We start from the raw sequence: 24,529 nt of genomic DNA on the forward strand, positions 1-24,529 counted from the left end.
TCAACCATAATCATGTCTTACGAGGAGCTTTAATCTCCCATCAATCACGTGCCATCCTTAGCAGAATTTGAAAACATGAAGAAGCACAACAGACGAGGAGATTTCGAAGGGATAAAGTGTGTATTGTATCACACTTGCGACGCGGCGGTCCAATGAGTTGCTATCATTGCAAGAAAGACATTAGAGAAAGACTGAGCAGGTATTGACAGATAAACTCGAGATCCGCCATCGAAACACAAGTCGTTTGTGGCTGTATATATTCTTCAAGATGTCTGTTTGTGGTTGGGAGTTGCTTTGATGCTAAGATATGTGTGGTGTGTGGCTTACGGACGGCCTGCAAAGCTAGCGGCCGTTGCAGAATCTTGGCCTCCGAGCTTATTCAATGAACATCAATTGTGTACCTTCGCTCCTCCAACACAACCTCAAACCCAGCAACGACCTCATCAAGTCCGATGGATTTTCCTATGGAAAGAAAACACATTCAACTCACCTCCTCTGGCCGTTTGCACATTCATACGATGGATCCATACCTCGGCGTTGGCAGAATGGGCAGACAGATATATCTCGTTACTCCTCTCACCAGAAATCAGACCACTTGTTGCATGTAAGTAGAGACGCAGAGAAACAGGTGAGGACTATAGAAGGTAGGAATTGGGAAGCACATGTCTGTGTTCTGGATATAAGAACAAAGCTACACCATTTTCGAGAGTGCTAAACCATAGTCAACTCTTCTCGCTACATCATCCATCAAACAAAGATTGAAGCACCAACGGCAACCACTATCATCACGGCAATCAATCCAAACATCGAAAAGCCACATACCATCCCGCGAACTACGACGAGAGCCTAAAATGATATTATTTGAGACCGATGCCTCAGTTTTTGAACTGTTGTGGGATCTCGCCCTCGCGTTCTTTATTGTTCGCATCGCATTTTCATATTTTATCCTCACATATCTCTCGTCTCTCTTCTCATCGTTCATTATTTCGAACCGAGTCATGCCATACAACCATCTGACCGCTCCAGCCAGAGAACTTATCGCATTTCCAATTTATGTTCTTACAGCAGCATTGTGGGCAAGAACGGTGATTGTATACTATGAAATACCACGCGTGCCAGGATTTAGAATCGCGATTGGTTCGATCGCTGGATTCTTTATGGTAATTGCGGAATTAGTGGGGGGCTTTGTGTTATGGGAAGGGGGATACAAGGAATGGATATGGGAGACGAATTTGCTTGGCGCGGGGTTAGGAATATTGTCATTGATAGTATTCGAGGGGATGCCATGCGTATTGATGCTTCTGGAAAGGAGTGAGGTGAACGAGACCACTCATGGGCATGGAGAAAAGCCAATTATAAGTGCTGTGTAAGTTATCTTTCTTCTTCAAAACTTGGAATTGAGGCTGTGAATAGTGGCTAATCATCCATAGGCCCACGATAGGAAAAATGAAGAAACTGAACATTGAAGACAAAAAGACGAATTGAGATTGGGGCTTATGGCTTATGGCTTATAGCTGTACTCCGGAACACCCTGATGGGGGTATGATATTACGAATTAGCTTTCACTTGGTGATGATCAACTCAAATTGGGCCTGGACTTTGTCTCTGCAATCATTTTCAGCATGCCTCGCAGCAGAATCGTCCATCGTCTTCATGCGAAATATAAGGGTTTGATTCTCGAGTCATGTATGAATGCTGTGGTGGAAATATCTGATCAAATGCCAGCATTATGACGTCCCTGCTTCTTTCGGCGACAAAGTTTCCCCTATCAGGATCATTACTGTTGTCATATTTGGCCACAAAGCCGGCGTCAAATGACTCGAGGATCACTGTATCGTTGCATGGGTTTTATTCATTACGCCGCCTCGGAGAGTCAGAATCCATTGAGACTTGAGTTACCTCGGTTTCTGACCTGGTGAAAACGTGCCCCTGAGACGTCGATCTCACTTTTAGTAGATCTTCCATTTCTTCTGTAATGGCATACTGGATCTGTTATCTATCTTCTGGGTTACGCATTCTATATCTCTTGCAGCGCACAATAAGGAGAAGATTTTCTGTATAGTGTCTCGGCTATAGGTGATCTCGGTGTGGCCGGAAAAGAGGGGCACTTCACCCCACCAACATCAAAGAATCTTCCACAACACCTGTTTTTCGGTGCTATATTACGATAGCAATCTGCTATATGATCTGATAAGATTGAGTTTCTTGGTTAATTCTCAACTTGCATATGTTTACATCCAAATTTCAAAGACGGATATTGATTTGTTGATTATTTGTTGGATTTTTAATAAAAAACAAGTTTGATTTTGGTGTCCCATTTATCTCGTCCACGTCGTCCACACCGAGGCGACGTGCTTGCGAGAGTAGGGTACTGGGTGTCCATTGCTTCAATACCCCTGCAATATCTCTCGATTTCAATATGACGGTGTCGATGATCTTCAATGAAAAGTTAGATGGATTCGGCTTGAGTTCGGTCCCATAAGTTATGCTCCAAAATGACGATGATCATAATTCAGTGAAGTGGATATCCCCGCATTGCACATTGATAATTTTTCTGTACATTGTTGCCGCGATGGCATGTTCCTTGAAGCTTGATCATCTCTTTTGTGATATCCGATATGCTAATAGTATGTTAAAGACCGTTTGCTAGATTCAGTGAAGAACAGCGCTTTTTATAGTTGATCATATAAATCAAGTGTCTTATTCAACTTTTCAACTTTTCAATTATCAATCTTGATTAATAATAAATGATTAGAATGATTAGAACAATTCAAATATTTAAAATATTTTGAATATTTATGTTTTGAAATTTAAATTTTATAATATTTTAAATCAAATTAAGAACTTTAGTGAAAAAGTCGAAACGTCGAAAAGCCGAAAAGTTAGATGAGACACTTGACCTATATAACCGACGGTAGCTTTTCAATTAGATCTTTATACAGTTGATATATTTCACGTACAATTTGCAATTTTCAATATAGAATATCCGAATTAGCCGAGAACACGCATATTTACTGTTTAAGATTTCTGAATGATGAATTTGCGTGTTTTTGATTGCATCAAATGAATGTTTCTTCATATAAACTAGTGAGATTTTTAGTTGAATAACGCCGAATGAGCCTTGTATGCATCATTTATTCCCGTCTCTTCATCGCAAGCACAGGTGCGGTATACACGTGCTTTGCCTTAAAATAATAATAAATCAACGCCACAGATAACGTAGCTACAAACATCACACTCGACCAATTCATATTTTGGGCGGTGACGGGTGTCTGGAGAGGCCAAAAGGAAAAGAACGTGATGGGTGCTAAGAAACACAAAGAAGCAATGTTGATAGCCATGCCGTATTTGCCGAGAGACCATCGATGCGGAGGAAGGGGTCCTTGTAAACGGCGCCAGACTAAACAGCTGATTGTGATGAAGTAAGAACATAAAATTGAAACACCACCGAGAGAATTGATTGCGTTGAGGGCGACACTTGATCCAAGGTTGATGAGTGAGAGTAAAGACGAGACAGCGATTGAGACGCAGACACTGCGAAGTGGAATATTCCAGCCGGGCGATACTTTGGATAACCAAGCTGAACCTGGCAATCCTCCGTCTCGAGCAAATGACCAAATCTGGCGCGAAGCGGCGGCTACTTCACTGATACAGCAAGATAGTAGGAGGATGACTACGACGATACACATAACGTTCGTCGCGGCGTAGCTTTGAGTTGCATTGAAGAATACTTGCATGAATGGCTGGCCAGTCACAGTTGCAAGAACGGCGTCGAGATCTCCAAGAGTGAAGATTAAAGTCACTGCCATAAGGAACCCCATAGTAGCGTTGGGTCCTACCGACCACATGATGGCTCTCGGAACTACCCAGGATGCGTCCTGAATTTCCTCGGCTACACACGTAGTATATTAGGATTCCATTCACACGATATCTCTCAATGGGAACTTACATAAATGCACAGAACAATCATAACCAATCAACACACTCATCGGACTGACCAGTCCAATCATGGCTGCCAGTCCCTTAGAAGACCATCCGCCATCGTTGGTAAAGTTCAAAAGAACAGTGGATGGATCTCCACGAGGTCCCATTACCCATAACGGAATGATAATAACGAAGAAACCGATCAAGTGAAGAATTAAAACGATACCCTCAATCAGAGGTAGACGTTCAGCCAAGGAAGTATTAAACACAACGGAAAACGTTACAACTCCGATGGCGAGTAAGGTCGCGTGGAATGGCTCGTAGACATAGTCGGCTTTATTGAGGGCAATAAGACCTTGGAGGATACCACCGATCATAAAGCAGACACCTGCAAGATATACTTGCCATCCAATAGCAGAAAGCCAGCCCACGATGTAACTGAGCAGCCTTTGAATTCTGGGAGGGGCAAATTCTGAAACCCAGTGGTATTGCCCACCTGCAGTTGGCGATCTATGATTCCCAAATGTTAGTTATCAGAACGAAGATGAGCGGAATTCAGAATTTAGGTATGATGGCACGCACATAGAAGCCATTTCAGCAATACTAGCATACACCAAGGACATGCCGCAAGCAGCAACAATGAATCCCCAAAACAGATCGGCCGTCCCTCCATCAACCATGACGAATGTGAAGAGGGGAAGTAAAAGTTCCCAAGATGCCATAGCTGTACTAGCAAATCCTAGCATCGTTATAAATTTAAAGTTTCTCTACATGGAATCCAGTCAGTCGTTATTCGTTCCATCTTGTCGATAATGGTAGAGCATACACGTAGAACTTGTTTCTTTCCCAACACCACCATATCCTGTTGATCGGCTCTCGTTCCCCGCCATTTCTTTGCTACCTGACCTGGAACCTCATCTTCGAAATCCTCTTTCTCAACATCTTGATCGATCGGAACCGCGGCGCCTGTCTCTTGACTTGCAAATATCACTTCTCCATCCTTCTGAATCTCTGGGGTCATGGTGACTAACGAGGAAAATCGAGGGCGTCTATGTTGATTATGAGATGAAAAGCTCGAACCGGCGCAGCTCAATCTCGCGCCTCGAGCATAGGATGAAATAAAGAAAATTGAAGTCGCAAAAGATCTAGTTCCAAGACAAGAGAACGAACTTTTGCACAATGGATATCAAGATAAGATCAATGCATGATGCAAGACCGATGCAAACTACGATCAATGTAGCATTGCATTACCCACTGTATTGTGCCCTGAAATTATTCCCAATTCAGTCTTGCCGATCAGCCGCACCTGTGTATTATTATTTCATACAAAATCAAGTCCAGACCTATAAGCTATGGTTTCGTACTCTCCTCATGTTCTTTTCTTGTCTTCATCCGAGATATGCATGCAGCCGAAAACTTAAATATATGAAATCAGCGGACAATTTTTAGCTCTAGTCCAATAACAACTATCCACCGACATATATCCAATAAACCATGCCAGTTCAACAGCTCATATTGATTTCTTCAAAGCATTTGTGTTAGCTAATTCAAGGGTTGGTGAATCCTTCGATTTTCACGCCAATTGGGTGATACAAGCAACGCCACAACGTTCAGGGGCGGGCCATCCCACCGATTTAGAGAGATGCCCGTGTTTATTCGGGAAGGTGGGGATCCAGGGATATGAGGTTCCCACTGCCGCACGGAAGAAAGATTGATGGGCCCGTATTAGTGGAGAAGAGTCCTCGATTGCCGTTTTTTGATACTCGCGTGATTTAGGCGATGCAGACAGTAGCACTCGCATCTCAGGCTTGCTTTTGGACGTTTACAGTGTAGTGGAGGAATTGCGGTTTCGATTTAATCTTCGATATATTGAGCATGCTTGCAGATAAAGTTTCGGCCGATGACCTGTTCCCAGAATCAGACCACCCAAGGTGTTGGAGATGGGGAAAGCCCTGGCACAATAATATGTCGATCTGCGCAGCACACCTCGCTTAATTGTGAAGAACACTTGTTCGAATGAATTCATGAATCTTGATCATTCATTCATGGATTTTACCAGGAAAGCATCTGGTCAGTGGCCACCATGCCACCATGCCACCATAAGGAACGAAGTAGAATGTTTATTTGAGCCTTTCAGGGGACTGTTGCTTAGCAAAGCACTTCCATGGTTCTCCATATCGATCCACGCGCGATCGATATTTGAGGATGGACCAACTGTTACGCGTACTTACACAAGATTGTGAATTAGTATTCACCCACCAACCGAGGCAAAAATTGATAAATTCTTCACGCTCCATGCGTACTTGGAATAAATGTCTCAAGATTTTATGGCCTTCATTTCAGAATATCGAATCGCAAGCGAAAGAATTAGGATTACGGGATTGCGGGATTGCGGCATTACGGGATTCGCTTGTTTTTAAGAATAATTCTATGATTCTGTATGGTTACATTGTGTAAGCGGGATAAAACCTTATATCGAAATCACACGAACCTATGTCTCTTGAATCAATAGACTCATCTAAAGACATATAAGTAGGTCATTACTGTTTCAATTGAGAGAGGCCCAGAAAATTTTGTTGATTTTTAACTCAACAATACACTTCGATTGGAATACTATGTTATCTTCATGTCAATTCTGCTTCTCAATTTGAGATCCAGGGTAGTTTCCGAAAGCCCTTTTAAAGGTGCTCAAGGTTATTTTGCGTACATAGTAAGATTATACCTTACCAAATAATGTAACCCTACAAAGGATCGACTTTTACATCCACATTTACCATATACCCCAGCAAATGCCGAATGACCCTAGTCTAGACAGACAATCAGGCTCTGTCACCCCACTCTCCAACTGAGAACCCACAACGCCCACTTGCAAATTAGCAAATCAATCAGATTTGCGTCACGAAGAAACCTTGCGACATGTGAGATTTGTTAGGATGGTCCTTCCACAACCAATTTACTGGAATTCCGGAATGGGTTCCCCAAAAGCTTGAATATCACTCCCGGCGCTGATTTCAGCTCATTCCTTCGGCGCCTTTCAAGCGAGCCGAGACTTCTTGTGCAGCTTCTCGACGGACTCTTCTGGATGCTAACATTCCGTTCCCGATGGAGCCCACAAGGGGCGGCTCGTTATCACCTGTTGTAGGGCGTGGCACGGAGGCACCATGTAACAATACTTTTACATCCTCCCGTGCTTCAGGCACCGTTTACGTTTGTTCCTAAAGAATATAGTTACTTGAAAATTCCCAGGATAATGCTTCTTTCGCTGCATTCTTTATGAACCGTCGGCACCCGGAACTTTGATCTACGATGCTCGAGTTTGAATGTTTAAGCCCCTCACTTTGACATAATTATAACGCGGTGGATGTCCGGTATCTGTTTTTGTTTGGACTAACGATACGAGAACGTGTGCTATGTCGATGCCGACGACTGGCTTGGTGGTGCCACCGGGTCAATCTGCACCATTTGCTGTCGTAACGAGTACTGATCATTCGGCGTGGGTTATTATTGCAACGGCATTAGGGCTGTCTTGCCTCTTGGTATTCATTGGGATCAAGGCTTTCGCCAGGAGTTCGTTGGGGAAAGGCGTTAGTTATGATGAACTATGTCTTGTGGCTTCGACGGTTAGTTGCTTGGAATATCACTCGCGTTGGTCATTCCGCGCAGTCGATAATATCCTGGAAATATATTGAATTTTACTGACAAATAATGTAGCTGCTGGCAGCGATTCAGTCATCGGTAGTGTTGGGAGCTTGTGCCAAAGGTTTAGGCAAATCCATCGAACTTGTATCAGTCAAGAATCAAGCCCAGATAGAGCAAGTAAGTTCAAGTCATCTACGTAGCGCGCATCAAATTCCGCAAAAAGCTAATTTTTTACTTGACAGATGTGGTATACGAGTTTGCTGTTGTTTATCATATCCCTCGGATTGTCCAAAACTTCAGTAGTCGTCTTATTGGCTAGTTTGACCCCAGATCAAAAACACAAGAAGATATTCCATAGCGTAATTGGATTAGTGGCTATTTGGACAATTGCGAGTCTGTTTGCGGTGGCTTTACAGTGTAATTTGTCGCATCCGTGGAAAACCATTGGACAGCGTTGTGATAACGTGGTAAGCACTTTCTTGAAGTCGAACTCAACTCAAAGTATGAATCTAATCCGAGCTGGTAGTCTTTAAGATGGCAGATCATATCTGCTTTTGACATCATTTTCGAGATCGCATTTGTCGCTTTATCATTTTACCTAGTGTGGAGTCTTCGAACAAGCAAATCGAATAAAACGATTGTCGTTGTAGCATTTGGGTTTCGTCTTCCGTGCGTTCTTTTGGGACTTCGTTAATACAAAAGCGCATGCTAACGCTGCTATCTAGTATGATTATCGCCATTGCCTACCGACTAGCCACATTTGATGTAGATGGATTGACCACGAACCCGATGTTTCTCGAGGATGAATTTATTGTATGGACCCAGAGCGAAATGAACTATTCCATCATTGCCGCCATCATACCGAGTCTTCGACCTTTCGTGAAGAATCTTTCAACATATTACGGCCAGGAGCTGGGAGGAAGATCGGGATATACGTTGGAGGATTCAGAGAACTATCAACTTTCCAATTTAGGCTCCGCCTACCGAAATGAAAGCCACCACCGAGAAAGCAGAATTCGAGAAGATGTGGATCCGGACGATTATAAATTTCGAGTTTGGGCAAACGACACAGGACGAGGTGCGAAGAAAGGCAAGAACCCGGGAGAAGGAAGCTCGAAATTATGGAACAAGGCTGGGGAAGAAGGAACAGATGGGGTGAGTGTTGGAAGTAGTGATTCTCAGCGGATGATTATCAAGAAGGATACTACATGGACGGTACAGATGGATTGATCAATGATCGACATGGTCATGGAAAACGGTAATGGGAGGCTATCTGTATTGCAATGATATGGCGTCTTCAATGGAGTCAGGGATAGAAGTGTCGAATTCTAGACATTCTCCGGCGGTTTTTTGTATTACGTCTTTATGATGTATGGCTTTTGCTAGATATTTAGTCATGGTGCTCAAAAGCATCATTTTAAACCCACGAATGGGTGATATCACTCTATTTTGGGCTTCATCTGTCTTTCGAGAGATACCTGATATCTGAATGTGCAAATACCTCTATTTTCGGTCATAGTGTAGAGGGGAGGTGGAGTCACAATCCTAAAGCCTGAATCTTCTATACATCTACTTCACAAGAGTATCTTCAGTGTGGCCACATGAATTCTTTGCGGAAGAATGATCCGCATTACCAAACTTGAATATTTGGACAGATAGATCAATAGGCGAAGATATGAAATTTTTATTCCCTGCTAGGACTACTCAAAGTTGCAATATCCCCCGTTCCTGCATAAAAGATGATTAGGTCAAGTAAGCACCGGGGAATTCCGTCATTCAGTATGGATAACCACATCCAATGGAATTATCTTGATTCTGGACCAGACAATTTCAGACATCTAATCCTAAAAACATTCGATGCACAATTTAAAAGAGAATTGGCTTTGACAAAGACACGAGATATTTTAGCTAATGACACATATTGATCTCAACCGTAGGGCAAGGTTAGAGACATCTCCGCATTTTTCTATCGTCCATTCACACAAGGCCAGTCGTAAAATATTTCAAGAAAAAAGTCCTCCCCACTATAAGATTTTCTCTGGCCCCACTTTCATCCTTGTTGACGCGGCTCCTCAGAAACTTTATCCTCTCTACCTTGGATCCCGGGAGAGATTAACCTTGAATCCCCTGCTCCGAGAATATATTAACTTTGATTGAGGAAACGAGTGTCATATCCGCGGAGGACTTTCCATAGAAGACTTCTCCGATGTGTTCTTTAGGACTTTGGGATTCGAAGACATGATATGGAACATCCCGTGATTATGTACGTTTTAACTCCTTTTAATCTATTTCCCCGCCACCAGGGAGTAAATGCAATTGATTCAATTTCGCTTCATTTCCGACTGGGCGAAATGATGATTCTTCGCGTTTGAGCTGCTAGCAACTATGGGCTATAGCCGAGTATTCTAGATGACATGCAACTAAATAACGGGGTACTAATTCCATCCCGTGCACCAGATCTTTTAACGAACTGTTTTGTCGTTTCATCCAAAACTTGCGGAACTGGTCTTGTACCACTTGAGACACTTTAGTCGAACTCAAACTCAGGTCCTGTCATTCTTAACGTCTGATCTCGAATTCTGTAGCACATTAAGTTAGATTCTTATCGAAATTTACATCAAACCCTTGGGTTTTCTGTACGCCTGGATAGAGCGGCCGAGCCCTTGAACTTTGAGATTCTTAAAGCAAGCACGTCACTCTATACTACACTACCTATATCGAAACAGTCGTTGTAGCGATATTTTAACGAAATCTTAAACCATGGCGACTGTAGCGGCAGGGTCTCAGGCCGGCCATGACACCTTCGACGCACTCAATATCGAGTACGAAAAAGCTTATCGCGACAACCCCTTCAAGGTTGCGGCGATTAAGAAAGCTATAACTTTGCTAGACCCCGGATCAAAAGTTCTCGACGTAGGATGCGGTACTGGGGTACCAGTTTCGGAATTATTGGCTGAAGCCGGACTAGAAGTGATTGGTTTCGATATCGCACCCAAGATGGTTGAATTTGCTCAAAAGAGAGTCAAGGGTACCTTTTCTGTGTCAGACATGGTACGATTCCAGGTTGAAGATACGTTTTCGGGCGTCTTTATGATATTTGCACATTTGCAACTTTCGTATCCAGCTGTTCATGCGGCAGTGTACAAGTACGTCAGCGCATTGACGCCGGGAGGGATATTTGTTCTGGGTCAGATGCCGAGTGATACGTACGTCAACGACGAAGATAACGCAGCATATGATGAAACGAGAACATATGTGGAGGATTACGATGCGCCATTTATGGGAGAACCACTTCCGACCTTCATGATGAGTGAGCAAGGACAAAGGAACTTTTTGACAAGTATGGGACTGGAGATCGTGAGCGAGACGATTGATCAATTTCAACCGGATAATGAAAAATGTGAGCCGGAAATGCAGCAATATATCATTGCGAGAAGACCTGTGGATGGGAAGATTGTGGAGCCACAGCCACTCCCACAGAGGAAGTAGCCACTTCGTGCTACATATAATAAAAATTTGTATACCGAACAAAAAGTAGATGTTGGGGGCCAGAGATATATCAAGTGTGTGATCTAGGTAAACCTCTCGTCAATAATTAATGAAGACTTCCAAGCACCCCGTCGACCTACTCCATGTGGCATATTGTTTGGTCGAGCGAATTTTGAATCCCTGGAAGTTTTTGGAAGTATGGCAAATTCTGTCTCTAGGGAGACGATGGATTGAATTCAAATCCAAGTATCCGCAATAGAAGACAGCTTGAATAGAGAGTCTGGCTTTGCAAAGCATATATAGTTTTGAAATAGAGCTCACTCTGCCACATACGACCATAGACTGAGGAATATAGGGCATCCCGTCCGCTCTGCCATACTCAAGCCTCAGATCGGTAGATTAGTAGTTGGGTGGGTGACCACCAGCGAATCCCTACTGTTGTATGTTTTCGACTTTTTTATTGTTAATCCTGCTTTTGATTTTGTCATTCGTTCTTGACAGAAGGTCAATTCGTCATTTGAGGTAGTGCTAGACCACCTCCTCAAGCCTTTCCATTTTAAGCAGAAATATCCCGGTAGTCATGTTGATTGAAGATTCAAAGATTCTCTCAAGACCACCTTTTCTGCCGTATGTAGTCGTATCCAGCCCCGAAACGTCGAGCTTTTGCATGCAGTCTAGATGTATCCCGGCTGAGCATCGACAATCTTGGAAGGCCCTCACGCCATCTCTTCGATCATAATCCTGAGTACCCTGTCAATCCATCGACACCCTCGGATGGTAACGAACCAATGAGAGATTTGAGTGAAACCATGGGGACGAATTGTGTGCTATTTAAATGGCACGGCTGTTGCATGCAAGATATACTTTGAAAAACCACATGCCTCATTTGAGCTTCATCTCTACATGGTTCCTTGGGCCCAATTGGATTAGATTGACGGAAGCCTAAGTCAAAAGCTATACTTCAATCTTCCCCCCTCTTGCTTCTCCCACTGTGGGATGAACATCACAACATCCTTCTTCTAAACTTGCAGTTCCGCTGGTGACCGTATAATATCTCAGTTCTAATCGTGAATCCGTCCTCTAATTCCTTCCGCTGCTTCGTCGAATCATCTTGTTCTCCTACTCTTTCCCCTATATACATCTTCGCAAGATCTCTGTGGCTTTGATCGATAGCACGTTTCTTCCTCTTGATGGATGAATCTACGCTTGTAGCTTTTGCAAACGCGCTCTTATAGCATCGCCTTCTTTCCTCGTTCGCTGCCCAGTATATGCGAACCTTCTTGGAAGATCCAGATTCAAATTTCTCCAGCTATTCAATTTCCACCCGAAGACGAACATGTGAATAGCTTTCGTGTGTTCCATTTAGATGACCACATGGTATCTATTCAAATGGCTCGAATTTGCCCATGTACTCGTGGAGGACGGCGTTTGCATGCCGGTGAGGATATCGGTCCAATGAGTCCCGGTTATCATCGTCTCTGTGCAACTAAGTGTGTTGGATTGAGGAATCGCGACTGTCCGTATACAAAACATTCCATATCTCGCCTCTGAAATCATTCTCAGTTATTTTACTAACGAGTTCATCGATTGATTCATCCAAAGATTGTAAAAGGAAGTTGTTACATCATCATGTATTTTGTACGTGGCTATTAAGCCTATATCAACAATATCCGTAGGGGCCTCCACGATAGATGTACAAATGTACCAAGCAGTTATGTAACAGATGAAGATGCATGTTAACAGAGCCTCTTTCCGCTTCACGCATTGTCTTGAGGGCGGAGCTCCAATGGGATTCTGCTCTTTGGAATCTTGGATTGCATCATGGAGATATTGACCAGGCTCTGGCTTCACCAATGTGGCGCGAGTTCTAGACATAGTTGAGGCATGCTGTGAGACTCCTTCTGACGATATTGAAGATGTTAGAATATTTGGGTGGTTGTTTCGTGAGCGTCACCTTTTGCGCCACATGGACTTGCACCAGCCACACTTCCAACCTCGCAGGAAAATTTCAGGTTCTCGCTTTTCTGCACAAACGCATTCATAAACAGTTTGTTGTGATATTCTTATATATTAACAGTCTTAAATGTTTCAAAGCTGTGAGATTGAAATGATTGTGGCAGTCAACGATCACTCAGTGTTTCCTGATTGTCGTGAACAGAGCTTGAGTGGCATCCATATAGGAAGAAGTCTTCCTCTCCATTCTACGAACGATCATCCTTCTAAAGACAACGAGCACTTCATTGCGAAGTAGCATAAATGGCATACCTCTTGATACAATTTTTCAAAAAGGTGTTGATACACTTACATGTCAAGGAACCGAAGACTTCCCCTTTCGAAATTCTCAAGAATTGAAGGCTAGTGGTGCGTGGAGTGAAGAGGTGGTGAAGGAACAAATGGAGGAATAAATGGCGAATTGATTGATTATCTTGATTGTTTTCACTTGATGTTTATTAATTTGATAGCGAATGGCGCTTGACTTTCAGATTCTTTGAATTCCTTGACAATAGCAGAAGAGTCTTGCGAGATTGATTGTCCTGAAATCAAAAGTATCACTCTTTGCATGCTTTCAAGTGATGGCCTACGATCGTCAGAGGCGATTTAAAGGAATTTGTACGTCCAAAAAGTTTTTGGATTGGAAAAGTATTCAAACATAAATCTCTCATTTTCGGAAGTGTCCAGAAAGCTGAGAAAGAACCTGTAGCCATATCCATCAGTTCATTCGTAGTGGCATTAATTTTTAGACCAGGCATTCGTCAATAGTATTATGTTGCAGTTCGTATCTTGTTAGATTCAGGTGTGCAATGACCAGCTAAGAATGAGTCTTCTTAAGGTGGCAAAGGATATTTATTATGCGAACTTCAAAGGGATATCAAGACTGAAAGACCGCCGAGATTGATTTGATGGCCACTGGTAAATCTGTACTAAATTGGAGTTGATTGACTGGCTACGTCTCTGGCATTTACCCTGTTCTCGTTTTGAACCCGATTTCATGAGCATACCGAAAAACTTCAAGTTAAGCGTCGTGGTACGGATAGCAATCTCATCATGTATTTGCACTGAAAGTAGTGGTCATTTGATAATTGCTACATGACTCATCTCGCTCAGCATACACTTTCAAGAATGGTATGACTTGGTATTTACAAGTTTTTCTGATAGCTTGTATCCTTTCGGCGTTTGGTCAGGAGTCATTGCCAGAATGTAAAAAAATTGCGAAATTGCAAGATCAATTACTATCGCCGCCTCGAAGATATTTATTGGCGACTACGGCCAAGTACTGCGATAATAGCCCTGGATTATGATGAAAATTTATTAAACGAGAAGAAGAAGAGGCATTGCGATGTGTTTTGTCTCTTCTTTGAACATTTATGGGAGACTTGTCGACTAGTTTGGTTGTCGATGAACCAATAAACTCTCCATGGGTCAACTGTGGAAGTGGAGTAATGGGGAACAAGATTCATCGTTACGATGAAGACGCCTCCCAGCTATTGCCATTCAAAGGCCACTGGCCTAAAAGACTCTGCTCGCTATATTACCAAGATCTCATGCACACATGCATGACACGCAAACAATGTGCATTTTCGACCCTCATTTAATTCAGTAAGGTGGGCAAGTCATTACAGTAAAATCTCACTTCTATCGAAGTTTCCTTCATTGTTTGAGCAAGATTCCTGTACAGGCCATAATTTTTCCTATCCCTTTGGCTTAAGTGTAATCTCCATTGGCATGTACGAACAAATATGTATAGTTTCCTCATTATTTAGGGAAGCATTTGAAGCTACATGGCTTCGACATAAACAAATTCAAATCAAACACCGGTTTAAGTTTTTTACTTCCTGTTATTCTCTATCATTGCTTGCAGTTAATTGGTATCGGTAATCCTTCCTCAAGTGCTTGGTGGATGCCACACATAAATACGTGCAGCAATACTAGGAGAATTGGAAGGATGCATTAGCAGAGAATATTGATGGTGAAAGAATTATATATCTCCAACCTGAAAATTAGATACACAAATGCTATTGATAGAATTTTTATCTTACTTTGTGGGTGGTGGAATGAGCGACCAATATCCTTTCCCCACAATCCTTTTGTCAGATTACATGAAGTCAGAAATTCCCTTTATTCAAGCAATTGATACCTTGATTTGGTACGAGTCCAACGAAACATCAAATCCATTAAACTTGGGTCGGTTGGAAAACAAGAATCGCCAAATCAAATATGAAGCGATACTCTGTATACATTCAATGGCTGTCCCAGCTGAAGTCTGCTAATCGGAATTTTTTGAACCTTGAAGCCAATTGAAGAAATTTGAGTATTTGCAACACTGGCTTCATCTCGAAGCTTGGGTTCAATTGTGATATTAAAAACTTACTCAATTTTTAATCTCGCAGTCTAGCTTAAATTTATGGATTAGCATGAGTTATCTAGAGCAACTTGGCAAATTCCATTGCGATGCTTTATAGTATGCAAGCTTGTAGAGGTATAACATCATGTTTCTCTATACCTTCTCGGATTAATGATCATTACCAAATTCTATTCACTTGTTGTTATTCAATGTCAAGGTCACAGCTTTAGTGATAATGTTCTCTGGTAGATGTCAATGGCACAGGTATCCTTAAATTTATAGGACGCTGTGCGAATGGCAATATTATAGAATATTAATCAAGAATAATAAAACAATGGTATACACTCCGAACGTCCCACTTAAACCCTACAAATTAAATAATACTCAGAGGATCTGCCTTATGCAATCTGACCTGTACCCCATTCATACTCCGATTTGTGACAGTATGGTGGTATAGTACTGGGCCCGGTTCTTCTAAATTCTCAATCTGATCATATTTTTGAAGAAATCTTATGATAATGTATGAAGTCTCAGTCATGGAAAATTGTTCTGTCAATGAAAATTAGCTATACATTTGACATCTCAAGGATGGGGAAACTTACGACCGATACATTTCCTTGGACCTCCACCGAAAGGGATAAATTCCCATCCGGCCCTTCTCCCTTCCCATCTCTCAGGCCTAAACTTATCGGCATCCTCACCCCAGATATCCTTCCTATATTGCATCGCGTATGTCGATACCAATACTCTTGATCCAGCTGGTAAAAACATAGGTTGTGTACCATCAGGACCTCCTCCACGTGGCAAAATAGTATCTTGATTACAAGTGCGATCGTTCAATGGAACAGGTGCACCAACCCGTAACGACTCGTCAATTACATGCTGTAAATATTTACAAGACCGCAGAGATTGAAACGAGATTTCTGAACCGGATGGTCCAAAGTCAGCGAGAATGATGTTTCGGAGTTTGGAGTAGATATTCGGATTGCGTGCAAGGAAATAAAATATCCACCCGATTAATGAACCAGTTGTATCGCGACCAGCGTTGAGTACTTGCAGAGTTTCGTGGCGAAGCTGGACTGGGTCTTGATTTACCTTGGCCAATTCATCCAAAAGCGAGAATGGCTTTTTCTCCGAATCGGGTTCAGAGCTTTTCTCGTCTTGGGTTTTACGGAGGCAGCCTTCCACAAATTTGTCGACCATTCGATGAACCTCGTCGCGGTGATGATCAAAATTGCGGCCTTTGACAAATCCGTTCCACCGACCAGCAATGCCTTTCATGAATAACGTTTCTTTTCCGGCATCAAGATGAAGTCCGAAAGTACGAAAATCCGTGTCTTCCGTGCTTTGTATGGGGTTTGGACTGGCTGTATTACCTGCTTCTTGAGAATGTACAGATTTTCCATAGAGAAACTCAGTTGAGACGTCCAACGTCAAATTGTAGAACAGAGGCGCCAGATCAACTTTTCCTGTCCAGCCATCTTGAGTACTTTGAAGTTCATGCCGAGCGAATAGTGCCTGAACGTGTCTCTCTTCAAGATCGAGATCAGAGACTCTATCCCTCGAAAACTGTGGTCGTACAAGTTGTCTGGAGTGTTTCCACGCATCGCCTGTGTTTTTAACGTTAGCATCCGTAATACATAAGAACTAATTGCATGTTCTTCATCAAGTCCAAGTAACATACCTTGAGCAGTAAAGATAGCGTCGCCAAGTAGAGGGCTCCAAATCTCCTTTCTTTGTGGTCCAATATCCCATTTGTTTGACTCAGTTTGTAGGATGAACTGCACCAAGCTTGGATCTCTTGTAATAATAATCTCAGTGTCTAAAACCATTCCCCTCACGGTCAAAGTATCCGGTGATATCTTATCCATAAGTTCCATGAACCATCTCGGGCTTCTTCCTTCGCGATTTGCTCTCGCCGCTGAAATAACACTCATGATACCAAGGGGATCGCATGTAGACACTGTTGGAGGGGGCGCACAGCCATGCCGTTCAGACTCTCGAAGACGTCTTCGTTGAGTGAGGTAGATGGAAACGCATTTTGAAAGAATGGCAAAAAAGCCAATGTACAAAGAAAGAGAAAAGATATACATGAATTAAAGATTTGTTGATATTTTGATGATCTCAGGTGTTCGAGAATCTTATCAATTCAAATGGTGCTTGTCAATGGAGCATAATAGAATGGTAAGTAGAATCTCGTTGAGAGGAACTTCAATTGCAACAGGGATCAAAGGAAAAACGATGAGCTACATACATCAACCGGACATTGCGAAGATCTTCAAAAAAAAAAAAAAGTAGAGTGGGCTAATTGTGATATACTTTGGACTCCGCATGATACGTGAGCGTTGCTATAACGCCTTTTCGGTGCCATTATTGACAATTATAATATTTCGGAATTTGGATAAGCTTCATCGAATCGCCTAGTCAGGGTATCGCTAGTGCGTGCAGATCATATTCTCGGAACAGCGGCCCACAATAACATAACCTGGCTTATACTAGTACTTCAATTATTGAAAAGAGGGTTGTGCTGAACTAAGTAGGAACTATCAAGGGATATGGCAATCCGTGTTTCTGGAAGTGAGATGGCCGATGAAGTGGTGTGCGTTGTCAATATTGGTTATGCCAGTTCATCGTCGAATGCCCTGGTTGCAAGTCGTAATAAACCCAAGAATCACCCATAGTGTTCGCGTTTTATCTGAAATGAACTACATGTTATATCATTGATCAAAAGCTTGCTTCCACAAAATCTATCTGTACTCTGCATCGGAATCATGAATAAACAACCATACCCACTCTCTCCACTCGACCACCTATCACCACACGTCCACGTCCCCAAACTCCTCTATTTCTCCTCTAATTCAACCCCTCAAGCCGTTATTCAAACACTCCAAGACAGCCTTTCAAAAACTATATCAGCTTTCCCTATACTTTCCGCATCAGTTGGGCCATCTCAAGCACTAAATTGCCAAAAAGGCTCACTTGCCGTGCAAGCTCCTTATTTCAGCGTCAATGATATCCTTTCGGTGAAGGATCTCAGTTCCAAATATGACTTTCAAAGTATTCAAGCCAATGAATTTCCCACCGATGCAGTTGATGGAGATGTTTTGCCAGATTTTGTAAGAAATAACGCTAAAGTTTTTCTTGCACAAGCAAACATCATCCGTGGGGGCATTATCTTGGTTTGCGCAGTGCATCATTGTGTTATGGATGAAGCGGGAATTTTTAATGTTTTGAAATTGTGGTCTACATTCTGTCACGGGGGAAATGGTCATGAATTGGTGACTGAAGAATGGATTGACAACTCTGCTTTGTTGCAAGGAGAGGGAACGGGTAGATTGGAGGATTATCCAGAGTACAAACTGCTGCCAGAGGATTTATCTTCCACGCCATACGTTTCGACTTCGTCAGATGTGGCGGGAACAGGCGTATTTTTCTTCTCGGACGATTCTTTGCGACGTCTGAAAGAGCTGGCAAATGAGGGTTCGAATGATTTATCTTGGGTTTCTACAAACGATGCCTTGGTTGCACTCATTTGGTCTAGAATAACCTCGGCACGTTTAGCTACTTCAAACTCCGTTGACTTATATACTCCTTCATTACTCGTCATGACGGTCAACGGACGCAACCGTATTCAGCCGGCTATGTCCCCTACTTTTACTGGAAATGTTGTGTTGATTTCTAAATCTATTAGCACATTCTCTGATCTGATATCATCGTCTTCAAATACTACAAAAATTGGAGCCATCGCACGCATCGTTCGCCAATCAGTGCGTGACGTTGATGAGGCGAGGGTTAGAGACGTAATCAAAGTAATCCAAAAGGTATCGGATCTTAACCGACTCGAGCCAAGTGGCTATCAGTCCTACCAACGCAATGTTGGATGCTCATCTTGGTCGGGACAACCATATTACGGCTTGGATTGGGGAAACAACCTTGGTGGTAAATGCAAAAGGTTTAGGTGGAGAAGTTTGAAGACTGATGGAGTCTTTGTCATTTTCCCGAGAATTCCCGCTGTTGAGGGAGAGCAAGCTGAGGAGGGAGGTTTGGAGATTTGCATGGGCTTGCGGAGAGAATGTTTGCAGGCATTGAGAGAGGACAAAGTTTTTGGTCAATTTGCAGAGTGGAGGTGCGCTTGAGGGTCAGGCTTTGGGGATGTCATGATTAGCTTTTTTTTTTATCAAGTTGTGGTGTTCAATAATCTTATCTGGAATGATGTAAATCTTGAAATTATTGATTATAGAGTTGATGCTGGCAAATTCCAAAAAATCACAGAATCCACCAATACAATAACTCATCTCGTTGAGATGTACCGTTCATATCCTGTTGAAGTGGATATAAAAATATTCCCTCGACACAATAAAAGTTTTTAAAGTCTTGTTCCTAGACTTGACCGAGCTACGGATAGTCTATCGCCTAATTGCGTATTTGATGTGTTACGAGGATAATCCAGAGGCCGATCGACAGCGAGGACCCTTTAATAAGTTAGCCGACGATCGCTTAGACCCACATGACTATCCATAAGAATGATATAGGCTTTTTTAATAGGAAAAAGGATCGAGACATCCTCGATATCAGTGATTTTATAATTGCCGTCCAAGAACGTAAATCTAACGTTTGGACGAGATAATAGTGTTTAAAGTTCATCGACGCCTCGGATTCTGACTTTCCGCAAGATAGTTCGACAGGACGATTCGATCTGGGCAACAGTTGTTCTATATGGTGAGCTACGAAGTATAGCAATTAAATTTGACTCAAGCAGAGTCACCAAGATTGCGATTTGCAGGCTCTCTCTCGTTCGGGTACAGTATGTCTTATGTGTGGTCGGTTGCTATTGTATAGAACTTTCTGAATCGGTGGAGCTCCAGCGGTAACGACGAATCTCTGTCCGTGCTTTGGTGGGGCAGCTGAGGGAACGCTAGCTTCGCTGTCCCTGACTTGACCGAATTCGCTTAGCCTTCTATCGCCAAGCTTAAAATGTCCGAAGCCGATCTACTCACGTGATAGCACTAAGTATGGTTTTCGGTCACACTGAAGTAATTTTTGTGGCGTTTTAAGCGGTCGACAAGGAGTCCATCGATTCTGGTTTGGAAAGATTATTAAATGAACATGAACTTAGATTTTTGTCCGTTATATCCACAATGGCTTGTTCCTAGTCTGCCGATCTCCCTTTCGCATCTGGATTCCGGCGGTAGCGAAAACTTTACTCGATCGGCAGCCTTCTGAGGAACACCAGATTCCCTTTCGGGGACTCTCGCTGTCTCAAAGCTGGTAGATCGGTATGATCGGCAGATTCCAGGAATCCTGGTCGAATGATCGGTCAGTCGCCAGGATTGCGGTATATATCTTCATTCTCATTACATTGGAAATCGAATAATTCATCAAACACTTCACATTCATTCCTTAACAACCACACTCATTTACCAAACTATCCACTCATTCATCCATCTCCCCACACTCAATCATCAAACCAACTTTTTCACTCAAAAACCCAAACCGAAAACATGCAATTCTCACGTATCTCTGCTCTTGCTCTCGTCGTTGTCCTTGCGGACTTCAGCATTGCTCTTCCCGTCAGCAAGGGTGGATCGCTTGACGCTTTGAGCGGAGTCGAAGGTGTTGTCCCAGTCGGCAAGGTATGCAGAATTTCAGACAGAATTATTGGGAAATTGTTTCTAACAGATTGATCGACAGATCGCTCGCCATGCAGGAAACCCAGGATACGAGGCGGCTCAAGCAGGTGAGGGTCCATTGGCCCCAGCCCACCCAACTGAGATCCACCCAACCCCAGTCCAACCAGTTGTGATTCACCCAACTCCAGTCCACCCAGCCGGAGTCCACCCAGCTCCAGCCCACCCAGGTACAGTTCAATCCAGCGATGTCCAACCTACCGATGTCCAAACCACCGACGCCCCCGCCAATGTCGAGCAAACCGGATTTCACCCAACTATCAACAACCCGGAGCAAGTACAAGATAATGAATCTGCGGGTTTGGTCAATTTGAACAGCCAGCTCCTTGTTCCAATTGATATCGACTGCGTTGGAATTGCTGTCTGCAACCCCGTTACAGTTGAGAGAGAGGGAAAGCCCAGTGCATAGGCTGACATGGCTATTCATTGATCGTGTTTCGATGGGGCGGGGGGGGGGCATGATTCTCAGGTCCTTGAACATTTGTACTAGGAGATGGAGCCTGCATGTTTGTTGAGATGATAGTTGAATTTTGGGGAGAAAACTTTTTGGCGAGATGATTTTTGTGGAGATTTTTAATTCTAATATATACATTTTTACCCTTCTAACTAAAATTGCTTGCATCCATTGCCCCGAATTTTTGATTTCGTGAATTACTTGTATTGCAAAGTGAGTATTACGAATCTGCAGACAGATGAGAATTTGACAAGGTTGAGAGCTTAGCTCATCCTGCCTATTTTTAACTTCTATCATGGAAGATAGGAAGAACCATGCTTTCAATCCATCAAAAAAGCGCACCTGTCGGACTAATGGCTATGCTGCCCACCTTCTACCCACTCTCATATGCACATGACGTATGTGGTGGTTTCCTACGTAACATGGAATGCAGGTTCCATAATTTATTATTTCCTGGTCATACGAAGTGAGAAGATAGAATGGCTACAGCGTCCCTTCGACTCCTGTGTAACTTGTATACACGTTATGAACTCTGTCTGACAATATCGAGACTATTGTAGGAGTTGTACTCATAGCTCATCACCTTGGCGGAAACATGACAAGACACTTTCTTTATCCAATCTTTATTTGACTTGATATATCAATATTGAACTAGTGACGGAGAAAATGCAGAATCATGATTGTTTATTAGAATTACGGCGATTAATCCGAAGTCAAGACAGGATAACTCCCTGGTTTTCATGAATGAATTATAGCTCTCCAAGATTGGGGTCACGGTCATTTCTACATGTCTGAATTTCAATTGAATCAGTTTGCTTTCTGGGAGGTCTTTCATTACTTTAATTTATATAAAGAAGCAATGATTTTGTAAGAAATTATATTACAGAAAGGGTAGGGTACGTAAACTATGACCGGAGCTCTTACAAGCAAGAGTCTTTATGAAAATATCTATGTAAAAATTAAAACAATTCTGTACCATCTCCTAATTTTCCTTCATACCGAATAACATTGACATCGTCTCAAGTACAGAACAACTTTATATGGCGGTAACCTTAACTTGAAGACCATCTCTTGGTCTCAAAACCAATCTCCACATCTTCAAGTCTTCGGGATTCTCCACACTCTCATCACGCTCAAACTTGTACATGCTCAACAAACAACAGATCAAAACCTTCATTTCAGTCTCTGCAAATTTGCGTCCAATACAACCTCTTGGTCCTTGTAAGAAAGTCATGAAAGCATTGGCAGTGAAAGAAGAAGGCAATTTGTCCCAACGATCTGGGTCAAAAACATCGGCTGTGGGACCCCAGTACATAGGAAGATGGTTAACAGTGTTTGCGAGAATATAGATGACCGTGCCTCCTGGAACCGTGTATGGGCCCAATTTGTCGTCTTTGAGAGATTGTCGGACTGTCATTGGGATGGGTGGGATGAAGCGGAGAGATTCACGGCAGACATTGTCGAGGTATGGTAAAAGATCTGCATCGGTCTTTTCAACACTACTTTCATAACGAGATTTTTGATCAAATAGGAAAGGCATGTGCTCGCGGACCTCGTCTCTAAGTCTTTCTTGAATTTCCGGATGAGTTGAGAGAAGATGAATTGTCCATGCTAAACCTGTTGCTGTTGTGTCGTGGCCTGCTCCAAGGAAAGTCTGTGAACAATGTATATTAGCCTTCTGCAAGATTTCAAGGAGCTATTTGCGAGTTTTGCTTACCATGATTTGATCACGCATAGTCTCAAAAGATAACCCTTCTTCTCCGGCTTCCTTCATCTTCAGGTTGTCCTTGGCAATCAGAGCGATGATGTCCTTGTGATTGGTTCTCTGAGCAGCTTGTTCTTGCTTCTCATCAATGATATCTGTTGCAGTCTTGAGAATAATCTTTCGCGAACTCTCCATATCACGGTTCATCTTGGCGGGAATGTACTTGGTGGATGGGATAAAAGCCTGAAGACCGTGCAAGATACGTGATCCAATATCGAAAGCGAAGACAAGTCGGTAGGCCTCACGAATTGGAGCCTCGGGATTTTCGAGAGAGTTGATATCAACACCAAAGCCGGCGGCACCAATGATATCAAGAGTAGTGCGGTTCAACCATTCCAGAACCTCAAAAGGCTTAGACTTTACCGAGTCAGCGTCCATTTCTTCCTTCCAAAGCTTGGTGAGAAGCAATGACTTCTGCCAAAATACTGGGTAGAGTGCCCGAATCGATTGGATAGAGAAACCTGGTGCCAAGGACTTTCGTTGATGGATGTGCTCATCTCCCTCAGCAAGAAGTACACCTTCCCCAAGAATCCTGACCATCCACAACTTCGCGCGAACTGGTTTTGGGTAGTTGTATGGATTTCTGGTTGTCATCTGCAAATTTATGTTAAAGACTGTACCAAAGGAGTTGTTATACTGATCTATCATACCTGCTTGATTGCATCGTCATCTACAACTGATAGACGTTCAGCTCCAAAGGGAAAGAAATATCTGATGATTGGTCCGTGGACTTGATGCCATTCACGTTGTCGTACACCAATCTCAGTGCTGATGATGTCAAAGAACTGACCCCAGAGAGGGAAGCCAGGGACTGTAGGAACATGTCTTAACTCAGAAATATAAAATGGGAATATGTAACTGAGGTAAAAGACATATGATGGTATGAAAACTCCAAAGACAACCTGAAGTGAGTACAGAGTGGTCCACGAGGAGTTCTTTGATATTAGGAGTGCAATCAACGTCGCTGCCCCAGAAAGGGAGGCGAAAGATACTTCGATAGCCATCTCGTTGCTCAAAGCAAAATGTTGATGAGTTGAGAACAAAATGACAAAACAGAGACCGGAATTGTGTCACTGATGAATGAAATCGAAATGCTAAGAAAATTATTCACCGTCCATGCCTGTGGATCGTAATCTTAACAACACTTGATGTATCTGAGCTAGAATGCTCGAAAATGTTGATCTCATTGATCGTCATCACACATTTACGATGGAATCTATCTAAGATGC

At 42.8% G+C, this 24,529-nt stretch overlaps 9 protein-coding genes across 11 annotated transcripts; 5 read left to right on the forward strand and 4 right to left on the reverse strand.

The window, feature by feature from the left end:
- Positions 1-384: 384 nt before the first annotated feature.
- Positions 385-2,760, forward strand: BCIN_15g04700 (hypothetical protein). Its single transcript, XM_001548427.2, has 2 exons — positions 385-1,366; positions 1,431-2,760. The coding sequence occupies exons 1-2, from the start codon at positions 999-1,001 to the stop codon at positions 1,483-1,485; spliced, it is 423 nt and encodes a 140-aa protein (XP_001548477.2). The 5' UTR covers positions 385-998; the 3' UTR covers positions 1,486-2,760.
- A 29-nt stretch (positions 2,761-2,789) lies between these two features.
- On the reverse strand, positions 2,790-5,410 carry BCIN_15g04710 (hypothetical protein). Its single transcript, XM_024697652.1, has 4 exons — positions 4,751-5,410; positions 4,507-4,691; positions 3,950-4,434; positions 2,790-3,892 (listed from the first exon to the last, which is right to left on the reverse strand). The coding sequence occupies exons 1-4, from the start codon at positions 4,943-4,945 to the stop codon at positions 3,135-3,137; spliced, it is 1,623 nt and encodes a 540-aa protein (XP_024553468.1). The 5' UTR covers positions 4,946-5,410; the 3' UTR covers positions 2,790-3,134.
- A 1,655-nt stretch (positions 5,411-7,065) lies between these two features.
- On the forward strand, positions 7,066-9,131 carry BCIN_15g04720 (hypothetical protein). The gene is made up of 5 exons (XM_024697653.1): positions 7,066-7,544; positions 7,636-7,740; positions 7,806-8,030; positions 8,090-8,232; positions 8,289-9,131. The coding sequence occupies exons 1-5, from the start codon at positions 7,335-7,337 to the stop codon at positions 8,791-8,793; spliced, it is 1,188 nt and encodes a 395-aa protein (XP_024553469.1). The 5' UTR covers positions 7,066-7,334; the 3' UTR covers positions 8,794-9,131.
- A 625-nt stretch (positions 9,132-9,756) lies between these two features.
- On the forward strand, positions 9,757-11,539 carry BCIN_15g04730 (hypothetical protein). 2 transcript variants are annotated; one of them, XM_024697654.1, is made up of 2 exons: positions 9,757-9,826; positions 10,021-11,539. In XM_024697654.1, exon 2 carries the CDS (start codon positions 10,324-10,326, stop codon positions 11,050-11,052), a length of 729 nt encoding a protein of 242 aa, XP_024553470.1. In that variant the 5' UTR covers positions 9,757-9,826; positions 10,021-10,323; the 3' UTR covers positions 11,053-11,539. The 2 variants fall into 2 exon arrangements, with proteins under 2 accessions (XP_024553470.1, XP_001548474.1); XM_001548424.2 differs by lacking the exon at positions 9,757-9,826 and having other exon boundaries at positions 9,904-11,539.
- A 425-nt stretch (positions 11,540-11,964) lies between these two features.
- On the reverse strand, positions 11,965-13,049 carry BCIN_15g04740 (hypothetical protein). 2 transcript variants are annotated; one of them, XM_024697655.1, is made up of 2 exons: positions 12,676-13,049; positions 11,965-12,599 (listed from the first exon to the last, which is right to left on the reverse strand). In XM_024697655.1, exons 1-2 carry the CDS (start codon positions 12,925-12,927, stop codon positions 12,522-12,524), a joined length of 330 nt encoding a protein of 109 aa, XP_024553471.1. In that variant the 5' UTR covers positions 12,928-13,049; the 3' UTR covers positions 11,965-12,521. The 2 variants fall into 2 exon arrangements, with proteins under 2 accessions (XP_024553471.1, XP_024553472.1); XM_024697656.1 differs by having other exon boundaries at positions 11,965-13,049.
- Positions 13,050-15,637: 2,588 nt separating this feature from the next.
- On the reverse strand, positions 15,638-17,674 carry BCIN_15g04750 (hypothetical protein). The gene is made up of 3 exons (XM_001548421.2): positions 17,079-17,674; positions 15,997-17,004; positions 15,638-15,943 (listed from the first exon to the last, which is right to left on the reverse strand). Exons 1-3 carry the CDS (start codon positions 17,485-17,487, stop codon positions 15,768-15,770), a joined length of 1,593 nt encoding a protein of 530 aa, XP_001548471.2. The 5' UTR covers positions 17,488-17,674; the 3' UTR covers positions 15,638-15,767.
- Positions 17,675-17,967: 293 nt separating this feature from the next.
- Positions 17,968-19,751, forward strand: BCIN_15g04760 (hypothetical protein). Its single transcript, XM_001548420.2, has one exon. It carries the CDS (start codon positions 18,166-18,168, stop codon positions 19,528-19,530), a length of 1,365 nt encoding a protein of 454 aa, XP_001548470.1. The 5' UTR covers positions 17,968-18,165; the 3' UTR covers positions 19,531-19,751.
- A 687-nt stretch (positions 19,752-20,438) lies between these two features.
- On the forward strand, positions 20,439-21,706 carry BCIN_15g04770 (hypothetical protein). Its single transcript, XM_001548419.2, has 2 exons — positions 20,439-21,027; positions 21,086-21,706. The coding sequence occupies exons 1-2, from the start codon at positions 20,896-20,898 to the stop codon at positions 21,488-21,490; spliced, it is 537 nt and encodes a 178-aa protein (XP_001548469.1). The 5' UTR covers positions 20,439-20,895; the 3' UTR covers positions 21,491-21,706.
- A 606-nt stretch (positions 21,707-22,312) lies between these two features.
- Positions 22,313-24,409, reverse strand: BCIN_15g04780 (hypothetical protein). Its single transcript, XM_001548418.2, has 3 exons — positions 23,951-24,409; positions 23,253-23,894; positions 22,313-23,189 (listed from the first exon to the last, which is right to left on the reverse strand). Exons 1-3 carry the CDS (start codon positions 24,302-24,304, stop codon positions 22,572-22,574), a joined length of 1,614 nt encoding a protein of 537 aa, XP_001548468.1. The 5' UTR covers positions 24,305-24,409; the 3' UTR covers positions 22,313-22,571.
- Positions 24,410-24,529: the final 120 nt, after the last annotated feature.

Source organism: Botrytis cinerea, chromosome 15 (genome assembly GCF_000143535.2).
Source record: "Botrytis cinerea B05.10 chromosome 15, complete sequence".
Lineage (NCBI taxonomy): Eukaryota > Fungi > Ascomycota > Leotiomycetes > Helotiales > Sclerotiniaceae > Botrytis > Botrytis cinerea.

Excerpts from the sequence above, each read along its gene's own strand:
- BCIN_15g04700 (XM_001548427.2), top strand. The coding sequence starts at position 999 with ATGCCATACAACCATCTGACCGCTCCAGCCAGAGAACTTATCGCATTT. Across the intron at positions 1,367-1,430 it reads AAGCCAATTATAAGTGCTGT|GCCCACGATAGGAAAAATGA; the intron begins GTAAGTTATCTT and ends AATCATCCATAG.
- BCIN_15g04710 (XM_024697652.1), bottom strand. The coding sequence starts at position 4,945 with ATGACCCCAGAGATTCAGAAGGATGGAGAAGTGATATTTGCAAGTCAA. Across the intron at positions 4,435-4,506 it reads ATTGCTGAAATGGCTTCTAT|ATCGCCAACTGCAGGTGGGC; the intron begins GTGCGTGCCATC and ends TGGGAATCATAG. Across the intron at positions 3,893-3,949 it reads TGATTGTTCTGTGCATTTAT|CCGAGGAAATTCAGGACGCA; the intron begins GTAAGTTCCCAT and ends CTACGTGTGTAG.
- BCIN_15g04720 (XM_024697653.1), top strand. The coding sequence starts at position 7,335 with ATGTCGATGCCGACGACTGGCTTGGTGGTGCCACCGGGTCAATCTGCA. Across the intron at positions 7,741-7,805 it reads ATCAAGCCCAGATAGAGCAA|ATGTGGTATACGAGTTTGCT; the intron begins GTAAGTTCAAGT and ends TTTACTTGACAG. Across the intron at positions 8,233-8,288 it reads GCATTTGGGTTTCGTCTTCC|TATGATTATCGCCATTGCCT; the intron begins GTGCGTTCTTTT and ends GCTGCTATCTAG.
- BCIN_15g04730 (XM_024697654.1), top strand. The coding sequence starts at position 10,324 with ATGGCGACTGTAGCGGCAGGGTCTCAGGCCGGCCATGACACCTTCGAC.
- BCIN_15g04740 (XM_024697655.1), bottom strand. The coding sequence starts at position 12,927 with ATGTCTAGAACTCGCGCCACATTGGTGAAGCCAGAGCCTGGTCAATAT. Across the intron at positions 12,600-12,675 it reads CGTACAAAATACATGATGAT|AGGCGAGATATGGAATGTTT; the intron begins GTAACAACTTCC and ends GAATGATTTCAG.
- BCIN_15g04750 (XM_001548421.2), bottom strand. The coding sequence starts at position 17,487 with ATGTATATCTTTTCTCTTTCTTTGTACATTGGCTTTTTTGCCATTCTT. Across the intron at positions 17,005-17,078 it reads CGCTATCTTTACTGCTCAAG|GCGATGCGTGGAAACACTCC; the intron begins GTATGTTACTTG and ends TTAAAAACACAG. Across the intron at positions 15,944-15,996 it reads TCCAAGGAAATGTATCGGTC|AACAATTTTCCATGACTGAG; the intron begins GTAAGTTTCCCC and ends TTTCATTGACAG.
- BCIN_15g04760 (XM_001548420.2), top strand. The coding sequence starts at position 18,166 with ATGAATAAACAACCATACCCACTCTCTCCACTCGACCACCTATCACCA.
- BCIN_15g04770 (XM_001548419.2), top strand. The coding sequence starts at position 20,896 with ATGCAATTCTCACGTATCTCTGCTCTTGCTCTCGTCGTTGTCCTTGCG. Across the intron at positions 21,028-21,085 it reads GTGTTGTCCCAGTCGGCAAG|ATCGCTCGCCATGCAGGAAA; the intron begins GTATGCAGAATT and ends ATTGATCGACAG.
- BCIN_15g04780 (XM_001548418.2), bottom strand. The coding sequence starts at position 24,304 with ATGGCTATCGAAGTATCTTTCGCCTCCCTTTCTGGGGCAGCGACGTTG. Across the intron at positions 23,895-23,950 it reads ATGACGATGCAATCAAGCAG|ATGACAACCAGAAATCCATA; the intron begins GTATGATAGATC and ends ATAAATTTGCAG. Across the intron at positions 23,190-23,252 it reads CTATGCGTGATCAAATCATG|ACTTTCCTTGGAGCAGGCCA; the intron begins GTAAGCAAAACT and ends CATTGTTCACAG.